A 13,112-nucleotide genomic window follows, 5' to 3' on the forward strand; every position below is an offset into this window, starting at 1 on the left:
GCAATAATATGCTTACCTCCTCGAGTGTTCTTGACTTGTTAGATGCTCTGAAGTTGCTTTTCTCCCAAACCTTTTGCTATCTCTCTGTTTATTTTGTTGTTTCAACCTAATTATGGTCTCGCTCGCTTGCTGTGACACGTCTTTGCATCTACAGTATATTTAAGAATTATAAGCATATTGAGAACAAACTTGATTTGACTTCATATTGAATAATTTAGCTTTGAAAAATACTAATAATTTTCTTTTTTTTATTTTTTTTTTTTACAGAAAATATGGTACATGATTCACCTGAAAGTGCACATTTATCAAATAGAGATGAAAAGGATTTGTTTGATTTTAACCTGGAAAATGACTTCTGTCTGGCCTTTAACTATATGCAAAAGTTTAATAAAAAAAGTTAAAAATTCCTGTTAATATGATGAAGTTCTTAGTCATCATAGGGAATGTCACCCCAAATGCTCATAACGCTTGATAATTAGAAGGTAGCGGTGAAAAGCTCAACAAGATGCCTCAAAAGGCTTCCCGAGAGAGTTATATGAGCTGCTGGTTTTATGATTCCCTAGTGCACAAAGGGCACTGCTTGAGCAGTTAATTTGCGTAAAGGATGAAGGGCACCACGTGAACAGCAGTTCACGTGGTGCCCTTCATTAGCTCACAATGACTGTTTAGCAGACATTATTTTTATTTCTGCATTTGTTTGTGCTAAATATATATAATTATATGTAAACCCATTTCTTCACTAAAAAAAAAGTAAAAAAACAAACAAGTAAAGAGCATGTAGACACGCCTTCATGCATCAGTAATTACATGCACATACAAACACACTGGCTTTGATTAAGGTTTGATACGTTCTGAGAAAAGCAGGCGAATGATTTTCCACAGCAAGCCGTTTATTAATATTAATTTGAAAGACAGCAGGAAATCTGTAGTTTTTATGTGTTTGGTAAAGCCCCGTGAACTGTAAACCACACATGTAAGTGACATTTTTTATGACTCTCTACAGAACGGATGTCCTATATATTTTTAAGGTCTGCCTTTCTATGCCAAGAATAAATTATAGTGTTTACTGATTTATTCATTTAGTCATTGCTCACCAGTGGTAGCATTTCTTGGTCATCTACTCTGTCTTAAAAATATATAGGTATATAAAACGCAGTATATCATACATATGTGATCAGATTTTTTTCCTTGAGAATATGCACAAGGCTTCATGGCGTATGGGGGGTAGTGGGTCGACAAGGCATCACGGCTTTGTTGTGTTTTTAATAAAGCATTGTCTGTCAGGGAGATTAAAAGACACATGCATGGACGGCTTTTGGTTCGCTATCTGACACTTTGTGGCTGCTATTGAAAACTGATGACACACACCTTCACAGCTGGTAATCTGTTTGATCTGTTTTCTAGGTGATTCTCATGTTGACAAAATACTACGACTTTAACTCTGGCAGAGTAACGGAGAGTTCTTTATGGAGGTAAGAGCTCCTCTCTGATATTACACTCATGTAGTTATACAGCAGGACACATTGATGTTACTGTTATGTTGATGTTAATGTAGTTGCACATTCTAATGTCCTGTTTGGACCCTTGGAGAGATCATTTAACAGCACAAAAGCATTAACACTGAATCATTAACTTAATGTCATTGTTGTGTCCACAGTGACGCAAGTTACTTTCCTGTCAGTAAAAGATGAAAGATTTAATTTAGTGTAATAGAAGTTGGTAAAGGCTACACTTTGTCATCAAATGCTGAATCTATCCATTTCCACATATTTATGACAAGCATTTTAATTTTTGTTGTTATTAAAAGAAGTGCCCATTAAAATAAATGCGGACAACAAAGAATTTAATTAAATGGGAGGAACACAAATTACTGACAGAATAGTTGAAGGATAAAGCTTTAGCTTATCATTCCTATCCTTTATACAGAGCATATTTGAAATGGCAATGCTTTTCTAACTCGATTTCATTGAAACAAAAACCAAATGAAAAATAATACATTTGAAACAAATGGTAAACAAGGACAAAAACGAATGTTTCACAGACAATAGTCATAAGGTTTTACATTTGTTCATCACCTGGTTTTTGGAATTTAAAAAGAGAACTACACAATCTTAATTCCTTCTCATATCTATTCCACAATGGTTACACCTATTCCAGGTGTTAAAGATTCCTCCTGTTGGTGAAAAATGTTCATTGTTTTCATGAACTCTGACTAATGCTCTGAGTCGTGCTGGAGCTTTTTTTTTAGGCTAAACAAATGAAGTTTTATTTGATTTGAATACAGTTTGGAGGTAGATTATTTTGTGCTTTGTATATTACCAGTGCAGTGTTGAGATGGACTGAATAGTAACATTTTAAGGCATGTAGTTTAATGAATAGTTGCATGGTTGGTTTATGATTATCTGATCAATTTTTAAGTCCTGTAGTATTTTTCCCCTGTACCATACACACTGTATTAGGTCTTGTTTTGAATGTGTTTTTCTCCACACCTCCACACAGTAACTAATGCACAGTATGTATAATGATTTTGATTTATGTAAAGTTTTATGTATATTCAGTTTTGGACCTTCATATCTTTACATTGTTTATATTTGCCTAACAAGTGAAAGTTCAATCCCTTTCAAGTTTGGGAACATAGATCTGTTTGGGCTTGTGTCAAGAACGGCATCTGTCGTAACAAATCTGCCAAATCTGACATGTGGAGTTACCCGCTGTGGCGACCCCTTTGTGGATAATGGAGCAGCCAAAAGTGGTTTTCATATGAACCTTCCAACATCATTTATATACAATTATCATGCCCCAAAATACATTTTTCTTGCCCTCTTTATACTTATAAATTTACTTTTTTTTAAATTTGCCTGTTACAAAACATCCTCTGCTTTATTTTGCTTTAATTTTGTGATAATATATGTTTTTTAATTTCAGCTGATTTCTTTCAGTTTTCTTTCCACTATATTGTTCCAAGTTTTCTCAAAGAAATATAAATTAATCATCAGCAAATAAAGTGAATTTTAACAATTCAGACACGTTACATGTCATTTCTATACAGTATGTTATCATCAAGAACTGAAGAAACAAAGTGATTTTCTAGTTATTATCATTCTTAGTTCATGAAGTTTTGTACCACATTTCAGTGCATTCTCTTGCCAGGATATCAAATACTGGTGTTTATCCTCTAAGACATCCTAAATCCACAAGTTTTTTTTGTATTATGCAGTGCAATGGCTATATTTTAATGAAATGTCACCAACCACCTAAAACCGATATCTATTTTGGTGAAAATAATAGGCATTCAAAATGAAATCTGAAATAGTGCCTTTGTTTTGAGATGAAAAAATGACTTCAAAACCCCATTATTAAGCTTTCAGGCAAATATGTCCTTTATTTGATTTCTAAAACAGGACAGAGTGGTAATTAAATGTAAGCATCAATAATAACTACAATAATAACACTTATAATACCACTATTAATTAAAAAGGAATAATAATATCATGCCCCAGCCACACATGCAACACTGGAGTTATTGTTTATTTTAATAATTAAAAAAATCTCCATTCATTTAGCAAATTGCTTCACGACTTCTGCTGTGGTAATTTTCTGCTTCCCTGAAATGCTTAATGATACCATCAGCATCTTAACTAGTAGGTGTTGCGCTGTTCTTCTCTTCTCTCCAGCAAAACCCATTTACTTTGTCCTATAATTGAATTTTAGGTCAACTGATTATGGGACCACGTATGAAAAGCTCAATGAGAAAGTCGGGACAAAAACCATACTGAGCTACTTGTATGTCAGTCCAAATAACAAGATGAAGGTAAGTGTGAACGTGCATGTCGTGTACGTGGATTCATAAGTCTGTCAGCAGGGTTATTATGATTTTTACTCTACGCAGCCCTGCGGGAGTCTGTGCCTTGCGTCTGTTGCACAAGCACTCTTTAAGCCCTGTGGAATGGATGCTGTCATGGTGGGCTGCTGATTCCCCTGTCTCTTGTCTTGTCTTGTCTTAGATCATGTTACTGACCGACCCAGAAGTGGAGAGCAGCTTGCTCATTAGCCTTGACGAGGGAGCGTCCTATCAAAAATACAGCTTAGCCTTTGATATCCTCAGCTTGCTTTTTCACCCCGAGCAGGAAGACTGGATCCTGGCTTACAGCCATGACCAAAAGGTAGAGTGTAGCTGTCAGATGACATGAAATAATTGCAATAAAACCTGAAAATGTGACAGAAAAACATCTCCATATGAGCATGTGGGCTGTTGTATACAGATTACTTGCTGCTTTTTATTCTTTTGTTACTTTTACTTGAATGTTCTCCCAGACTGAAGTCACCGTGGGGTCACATTGCAAGTAATCTCTCTATAAAATGATACAGAACATAGGTTGCCTTCATGGCCAGATGCATTCATTTTAATGCCAACGTTAACTCTCATAACATGGTCTTCACAAGCACAGATATCTGCCGCTTCTGCAGCCCTTAACAGGTCATAAGGTGCAGCTACAGACAACTCTGAATGGATGTGTCCTCAGAAAGCACAGGGGAAAGTTAACAAGTTAGACACGCCCAAACAATGCACAAACTCACTCACACACAATAGCGAGCATAAACACACACCCTCCATTACTCTGTGTGAGAACCCTGCTGTCTGCTTTACTCAAAACCAGAGGCATCAAATTCGGACTCCCAGCTTGCTATTGGAAGACTTGATTTTCAGAGAGAAAAACGGTCAAGGTCTGAGAAGTGAGATAAATGATGCAGGGAGGAAGATGAAAGCTGAGTTGAGAGCCACAGATGGGTCAAAATAAAGATGCTCCAGAGACGTTTGCCTTTAGGTCATTCTGTATGTCTTTGTAAAGCTACATTTCAGGGGTTTTCCTTCTTCCTTTTATCGCAGCTATAGCTGGGTTTCATTTTACATTTATTGATTGCCTGTCATGCCTTTTAAAAGTTGTAAGTACTTAGATAACTCAAAAATAATATTGCCGATCCTTGTAAGCCTGAGAGCTTAAGATGCACGCAGCTCAGTCATTAAGGAGAGATGACAGGCTTTCGGACTGCTTGAACACAAGTAAAATGGCTTTATGGAGAAAAATTACAATGACAGCTACAAGACGGATTTTAAGATGTCAGGTAGGAATCCTGCTGTGTTACTTTAACAACAAGACGCTGTGGTTTTTAACTCAGAGACCACTTTGTATATCACTTCCCTCTTATTTAAGCCATCACAGTAGATATACACCATTCCCTGTTTTATTTTTAAAATCTGGCTTCTGAGGGTTACTGCATTTTTACATGAACTGGTGGATCTCCGCATAAAGCATGCACTTAGTAGTGCTGTATTTTTTTTTAAAAAAACAACTAAAAATCTTAATGCCACAAAATTTAAAGATTTGGCAGCTGCTTGGAAAAAAAGTTGGACATAAATCTTGAAATAATCCTTTTGGAGATACTGAAAAAAAAAAATCATCTTTATACTGTACCTCATGCCGTAGACATTTGATTAATGCCTTCCCATTTTTCAGCTCTATGTCTCCGTTGAGTTTGGAAGAAGATGGCAGCTTGTGCATGACAACGTCGTCCCCAACAGATTCTACTGGTGAGATCAACATCCAGTCATTTGTCATTCTGGTAGAAACATGCTGCATTATTTTCACACAAAATATGTTAATTGAGTTGTGTGCATTTTTAGCACTCTGCTCACAACAGTAGTACAGAGGGGAATGATCAGTCAGCAGCTTGTTTTCAGTAATGACAAAGAAGACAAAACATTAATGTTATCAAGTCAGATTTAAACCTAACATCTAGAGTCTCAAGTGTGTCATTTTTAAAGTTTTAGCTCAAGCCTGCCATTTTTATTTTGTATTGTAAAGCACTTTGTGGCTTTGTTTTCAAAAGTGCCATGTAAAGCATTTTTTTTTTAATAAAGATCTTTGTAGGAAGTGCCTTGGGTTATAGAAAAAACAACATGTTTGCATTTGTCCTTTCAGAAATGGAAAAAATTAATTAAACGTAAAGCCTTTTTCTTTAAATAGCAAATGCCAAGGAGGTTTCCAGGAAGGCAGAGCTTGGCTTGTATTTATAAATATTTTATATTTGCTTGTCGTTCTTTTTATTTTTTACATAATGCGCTGTGTCTAGTTTACACACACTTATAAATATTTGATCCACTGGATGCAGTCTCCTCATGAAATATTTTTGGCATATTTTTGGATTACCATAGTATGTTACAAATTTAGGGCTTACCCGAACATTATCCGTCAGGTTTTCTTTTTTTGGTTTCCTTTCTTTCTTCCTTTTTTTGCATGCATGTACCTGATGCATAGAGTCAGGACTGAGGTTGTGTCCTGGGGCTTTTGAGCTTCTCTTAGGAACCGATACAGGGACTATGGTCGCTGATATGTGTTAAATTTATGACAGTTTTTATAGTAGCTGGCTTCACAGTCTTCTCTAAATAAATAAATAAATAAATAAATAAAGCCATATTAATCAGGAAGTTTGAAATGACGTACAGTGGAGTGATCTGCAGGTTTTTGTTAGTCTTAAATCATGTTGACAATATTATGGTAAATACAAATCTGTAGGGAAGAGGTAATGACTAAGTAGAATTCAGGGAAAGTCATGAAAAAGGCATTTTAGTGCCTTGTTTAATGATGCTGATATTTTTTACCCTCAAGCCTCATTGCTTATGGTTGTTAAGGAGAAATAGTTAACTTTCTAATTTGTTTTTTTCTAGTCAATACAATTAAATGCAGAACAATGGACATCTTTGGGTTAAAGGTATTTCAGTTTGCAGTTAGGTTGGAAAATCTTCATAAGCTAAAACTGCTGCATGAAGTAAGCCCACAGGATTTAGTGACTGTGTGTGTTTAAGTTCGGTATTTATTGCATCAAACTCCCAGCCCACAAGGACTTAAAATACACTAAAAATACAATTTGCAGTGGTGAAGGAGCTTGTCACACAAAAACATTTTTATTGCCAACACAGAAATCCTGTCCCATGTTCAGGGTAAAACACAGCATTATAATAACCAGCCTTCTACAAGAGTAGGTTGTAATCCCTTTATAATGATGTGTAAAACATAAAGTAGACTGGATCTTTCCATGTAACCTAAATAATGAACTACACACAGTACTGTACAAGGTCTTTCATAATTTTCCTATAGACTATGGCTATTTTTCACTCATTTTCAGTCCAGTACTTTTAGAGAAATGCTACGTAACACTGACCTAATTATCATCTAAGGCAGGGGTAGGCAACTCCAGGCCTCGAGTGCCGGTGTCCTGCAGGTTTTAGATCGCACCCTGGGTTAACACACCTGAATCAAATGATTAGTTCATTACCAGGCTGGGTAATTACCCTCGAGACCTGGAGTTGCCTACCCCTGATCTAAGGATACAAAAACCTAACTGAAGGGATGAACCAGTCTACATTCAACAGACAACTTGACAAAAAAAACTATTTTATATTGTATCTTTTGGCACTTTGTTACTAAATCCTCTCTCAAACACATTAGTTCCCATTTCTTGAGCTAAATATGTGAAACATGTCAAACATAAAGCAGTTTTACAAATATGAAATTGTATGTTTGCACCAAGTTGATTGCCAAATTAGCTGAAAAGTTGCCATATCTCGATGTAGTGTGCAGTGTGTACAGGTGTAGTGCAAGGATGGGCCAAACTAATTCGGGCTGGAACTTGTAATCACATAAAATGAATGTCTTTGATACTATTCTACCACTTATGTTTATTACGAGTGAATACATGCACATGCATAATGTATGAAAACAATACCTGATCTATCACCATTGTGAAGGCCATCATAGAGTATTCACTCTCTTAAATACTGACATTCAAATTTTAACTAAATAAATAATATAATAAAAGTGTTGCTTGACTGCGGTAAATGAATGAGCTTCATTTCATTTATTCATTTGGTATTTGCTACCTTAAGTGAGTTCGTTTACTTCATCCTCACTGTATGTACACAATTATCAGTGTTTTCATAGAATTCACATTTAGCCTTTTGTGCATTTAAATACTTTATTCTGATCATTAAAAATTAAAAACAATATTCTTATGGGCAGTCAGAATGGGCTCATTGTAGATGTGGGTGGGCCCTCTCCCATTAGACATTAAAAAATGATGAAATGCAGAATCTACGATCTAGAAAGCATCTGACTGACAACAGCTTAATTTTTCAGCAAACACACAGTGAAACACGGTCAGTCATGAGTGGCCTCCCCAGATCCAGCCAAAAAACAGCCAATATTCAAAGAAAAGCTTTAAATGTCCTTCAATAAGCATGGAAAACTATTCAAAAACATTACAAGATAGCTTGCCTAAGAGGTTTCAGGCTGTGTTGAATGTAATCCTACCAAATATTGACTTTCAAGCTTGTTAGAAATGTGTTTTTAGGCAGTTTACCTTATACACTCTAGATCCATGTATGTTTACTGCACCTGGTCCACATCCCCTAGCAAAATATAAAGAAATGAGGGGCAGCTGAACATTTTCGCACAGTAGGTTAGTATATAAATACACGTGTTTGACTTTCAAATTCTTTCTTACATGAGACTGCAGCTACTCTTCAGCAGAGAATGTGTTCATAATTTAGGTTTGTACAAGACATGAGCAGATGGTCTTTCTTCACAAACCACCAAAGGTTTGGTGTGAAAATCACTCATAACAGTTGTTTGTTTTAAAAAATAAAAACCAAAAACCAAATAAAGAATTCACCTCACTAACACAGAAGCGTTAATGCAACAAATCCCAGTTTTAAAGATATGTTTGATTTTTTCCCCCCATCATCTGGAACAGTGAGTGATGCCAAAGGATTAATCAAAAATCTAATTTACAGTGCTCAAATGTGTAAGCACATCCTTTTGTCTTTAAGGAAATACATAAACCCAAATATGCAAGAAAAAAGACATCCCACACTGCTCAGTTTAAGATGATTTACAAAAGCATATGGTAACACTTATCGTGAATTCATGACCTCTTGCATACTGATATGAAAAGTTGAATATGATTTATTTTCTGCTGCTATTTATCATTCGCTTTGTTGTGTTAAAGAAGGACAAGGCTGCCTCTTTATCTGGAAGGCCAGGCTAAAGATACGAAGAATGAAAGCTCTGATATGTAATTATAACATTTGGAATTCAACCAAAATCGCTCAATGCCATTACTTCAATTTTTTTAGCCCATCCTACACCATGATGAAGACATTAACATGATTTGATAATTCACAAATCTTTGCCATTGAAATCCCTAAATTGTTGCATTAGATACTATTAATTCAGGTATGTTACTTATAGTTCTGAAGGTTTTAATCAAATATTTTAATCAAATGTGTTTACTCAACCACAAAGCGGTCTATGAATTCCTGAAAGGTCTTGCGTCCTTGCTGTAAAATGCTGCCAAAAGACGTTAGTTATTGGGGAACATAGTGTAACATTGCAGGGGTTATTTAAGACCAAGTGCTGCTGTTCACTGATAGAATTGGATGAAGTATTTGACAGAAAGTCCATTAAAAGAGATGGAGCTGTGAGGCAATTACAGAGTGCTGAGGGAAGCAGGATTGGAGCTTTTTTATATTGTAGTTCAGACACAGTATGGAAAATGAGAAGAAAACCCATCTTCTGTCACAACAGCTGCTATTAATACAAGAAGTGGTCACTCCAGTCACTCTTCACTTAACCGCTACCGTGAAGAATCTGTAGTGAAAGTGAATAAGATAGCTAAGTATACTTTACAGATAATGAGTGGTACAGGCCAAACGACCCATCAGGTCAGCGTCTGTAGTTATGGTTGCTATGTTGTTGCTCCTGGAAAATGAAACCCTAAAAATTGCCACTGCTCCTTCTCTTATTTCTCATGACCACTAATGCAATTTAAATGACAACCAACTAATCTAAGACAAATATTGCACTTCTAAGAGCATTAAAAACCCCCACCAATTACTGTGAGCTCAATGCGCTTACTAAGGAGTTTTCTCAGTTTTCTTTGTTTCTGTTACAGCCTGATTATGTACAAGGCTCCACTTTATTCAAATATATTCAGTGCTTTTTGTCTCGCTATTTTACTAAGCTACTTGATACAAAACACTGAATGTTAAAATTGGAGGACCTACAATGAAATCCTAATTTAGGGCTTCAGGAGTCCCAAAATAATTTATTAAGGGGATAAAAGAAAAAAAAAAAAAAAAAGAAAATTCTGCCTGTTCTTTAAGTTAAACTAACTTTTAATCCTTTGCAAATGTATGCAAGTCAGTACAATTATATTTATATGTAAATAAGTTATTTCTCAGTTAGCATTACTTGTTCTCATGCAGTTTATGAAAAAAAACATGAACCATATGCAGCAACTATCAGGACTAGTGGTGACAAAAAATAGTAATACTCCAATTTAAATGTAACAACTTCTTGATTTTGGAACTACTGGGAATAACTGGGAATAACTGTTTAATACATAACTTAAAGGCGCATGCAGTGTAATGCTTGCTGCTTTATATTTTATTGTCAGTCTGTATTGTAGTAGCTTTGGAGGAATCACACCAAAAAAATCTGATAAAATATAAATGATATAAAAGCTGATATTACTTCTGAACTCAGTCCTTCATCTCAAACAGCCTGTTGTCTTCTGATTGGCCAACTGGAAGCCTGGGCAGCTCCAGGTGCTTTGGAGCAATATCACATCTGTTTGGCAGCGTGGAGTTTCCAAATACACATATGTGTGTATAAAAGATAGATGTACCCAGCATGTCATTGTTTTCTGTGCTCTGTCTTTTGAAGCCTCATTTTGGCTGCTGCCGTGTTAGTTTTTGGACCCAGAAGTGACCAGATTTGGAGAAGAAAGCAAAAGTTTAACAAACCGCCACCACAAACTTTGCCGGTTTACTGGACAGACATGTGTACCTGCTAATTTGTTTAGTAGCACACTAGTAAAATACCAGAATTTAACTCTAAACACTAACACTAAAGGGCAAATTTCTAAGCCTTCTTGCACAAGCTGTACCACAGCCATAATGTCAGTCAGGTTATTTCATGAAAATGCTCCAGAAGACACTAGCAACTGACAGTGGAGGGCTTGAGTCTGTGACTTGAATTAGTGGAGACGAGGCCAAGCAGGCAGATATAGTGTTCAGCAGGCTGCATCAGCACACGTCAGTCAAAGCAGCCACGTCCAGAATCCAGAAGGATGAGTTATAAAGACCCAGTATATATTTGTTATGATGGAGGAGACTACCTCTAAAGACAAAAAAACAGTGTATTATGTATTTTCTGTGCCAGGCTGTAAACAAGGTTTTTATTGCTTCTAAGTTGGCCATTTTGCCATAGCAGTCTGTGGGGATTGACTCGCTTCAAGTGGCCTCGGTAGTTTTTTAAACACTTTTGTGTTGGATTCATTTTTCTAGCCTCGAGGTTGTAAAACCTTCTAAATAATGTACATTGTTATTTACAACTTTTCAATATTCATGTCAGAGCCAGAATCAAATATGATTAATCAAAAAACCCATTGCTACAAACATGACATGAACATTTTTTTCTGCATCTTCATAGAGATTAAGTAAGCTTATCACAGATTTCTTTTATATAGACTTCTCCATATATTGCTTGTGATTGAAACTCTAGTGTTATATCATACAATCAGCTGGTAATTAGCTTAACCAGTCTGTTTTGAAGCATAGATGCCCTGCTGCTCCTTGTTGCTGCAGATCTTCTCATATACCAGACTGAATTTGAACATGTGAGAATAGATTGGAGAAATTGCCATTTGTAGTTAAGAACAAGACATTTGTGTTCATCTCTGTTTTTACATTTTGCTCTTGGAATCTCCTCACCAGGAACAGGAGGAGGCAGTGCTCACAAGCAAAGGATGGTAACACACTACAGGCACTGGAAAGCTGGCCAGTCAGAGCACAGTAGGCTTATAGAGAAGAGGTGGGGCTCAGTGAGCCCAGAGCTAATATCACCTTTTTCATGCGGAGGCTTCAGCAAAGCCCATACATCAGACGAAAGTGGGCTTTTAGGCAGCCTTTAGCTCTTATATGTGCTTCAGAGTAAGAAATAAATGAGGAATTCTTCAGACAATGTGAAACATTCACTTTTCTTAAGGGTCACGGGACAGACACTGATTATAAAACAAAAAGTAATGTTTATCATGATGTTACAGGTCCAGACTGGGCTTGGACAAAGAACAAGGAATGATTCATCTGGAGATCAGCGTCTCTGATGGGCGTAAGTAATAACAACATGTTACCTTGGCAACACAGAAAAAAAATTGATTTATCACAATTTAGTTTAACAATGTTTTTTTTTATATAATAAATACATATGAATAATTTCATTTAAGTATATTATTATTATCGTGAGAAACAAAGAAAGTAGTCAGTGCTGAAATTCTTCTTCCCATCTGGCTACATGAAGTCTTCATACAGTCGAGCTTATTCATTTTTGAAGGGCTGGGCTGTGACTTGGCGCACTCGGCTCGACTTTCTTGGCCACAATGCAGAGAGGGGGGCACTTCCATAAGGGCCTTGTGTGTTAATGCCCTATCTCTGTAGAGAGTACTTCATTTGGCTGATGTTAACAAACTGGGACAGCTCTCTCTACTTTATCTATTAGTAAGAATATTGGCTTCCAAATTTTTGCTTCTATGCTTCACTTAATACTATGAGCATAGGCACTGCTAAGCCTTGACTGTGGGCTACAGAAGGTTGTTTGTTGCTGTATTATGTTGTCTTTTTAGCACTAATTTCTTGCTTACCCACAGGATCGCAGTACATAACTTGTAAACTTCAGAATTGCTCTGATGGAAACAAGAGCAAACCTTTTCCTGGGTTTATCATCCCTAATTCCCTTGTGGTTCAGGATGAATACGTTTTTATCCAGGTGGGTTTTTATTGTGAGGTCTGGTTTCATTAAAAGACAATTAAATGCTGTAAAACCAATGTGTTCACTCTCGTCTTAATGTACAGTCATGTTTTTCATTAACTAAAAGGGGCCATTATCCTGTGAAGGGATGGGGTAAAAAATAAATTGCAGCGTTGTGTATTTACTACAATGCCACTCTGGCATGATGCACAACAGCCTAATTAGCAACAAACCCAGAGTTTTGAT

General features: G+C 36.3%; 1 protein-coding gene across 1 annotated transcript in view; it reads left to right on the forward strand.

Annotated features, from left to right (window-relative positions):
- Positions 1 to 13,112, forward strand: part of LOC102788577 (VPS10 domain-containing receptor SorCS1-like) — a 48,885-nt gene that overhangs the window by 13,259 nt on the left and 22,514 nt on the right. The window contains exons 2-7 of the mRNA XM_006783744.2: positions 1,405 to 1,472; positions 3,712 to 3,811; positions 4,005 to 4,163; positions 5,517 to 5,590; positions 12,166 to 12,230; positions 12,766 to 12,884. Of these exons, the coding sequence (XP_006783807.2) occupies positions 1,405 to 1,472; positions 3,712 to 3,811; positions 4,005 to 4,163; positions 5,517 to 5,590; positions 12,166 to 12,230; positions 12,766 to 12,884 (585 nt within the window). The remainder of the gene's footprint in view (positions 1 to 1,404; positions 1,473 to 3,711; positions 3,812 to 4,004; positions 4,164 to 5,516; positions 5,591 to 12,165; positions 12,231 to 12,765; positions 12,885 to 13,112) is intronic.

Source organism: Neolamprologus brichardi, chromosome 13 (genome assembly GCF_056152115.1).
Source record: "Neolamprologus brichardi isolate AB-2024 chromosome 13, ASM5615211v1, whole genome shotgun sequence".
In the NCBI taxonomy this organism is placed as follows: domain Eukaryota; kingdom Metazoa; phylum Chordata; class Actinopteri; order Cichliformes; family Cichlidae; genus Neolamprologus; species Neolamprologus brichardi.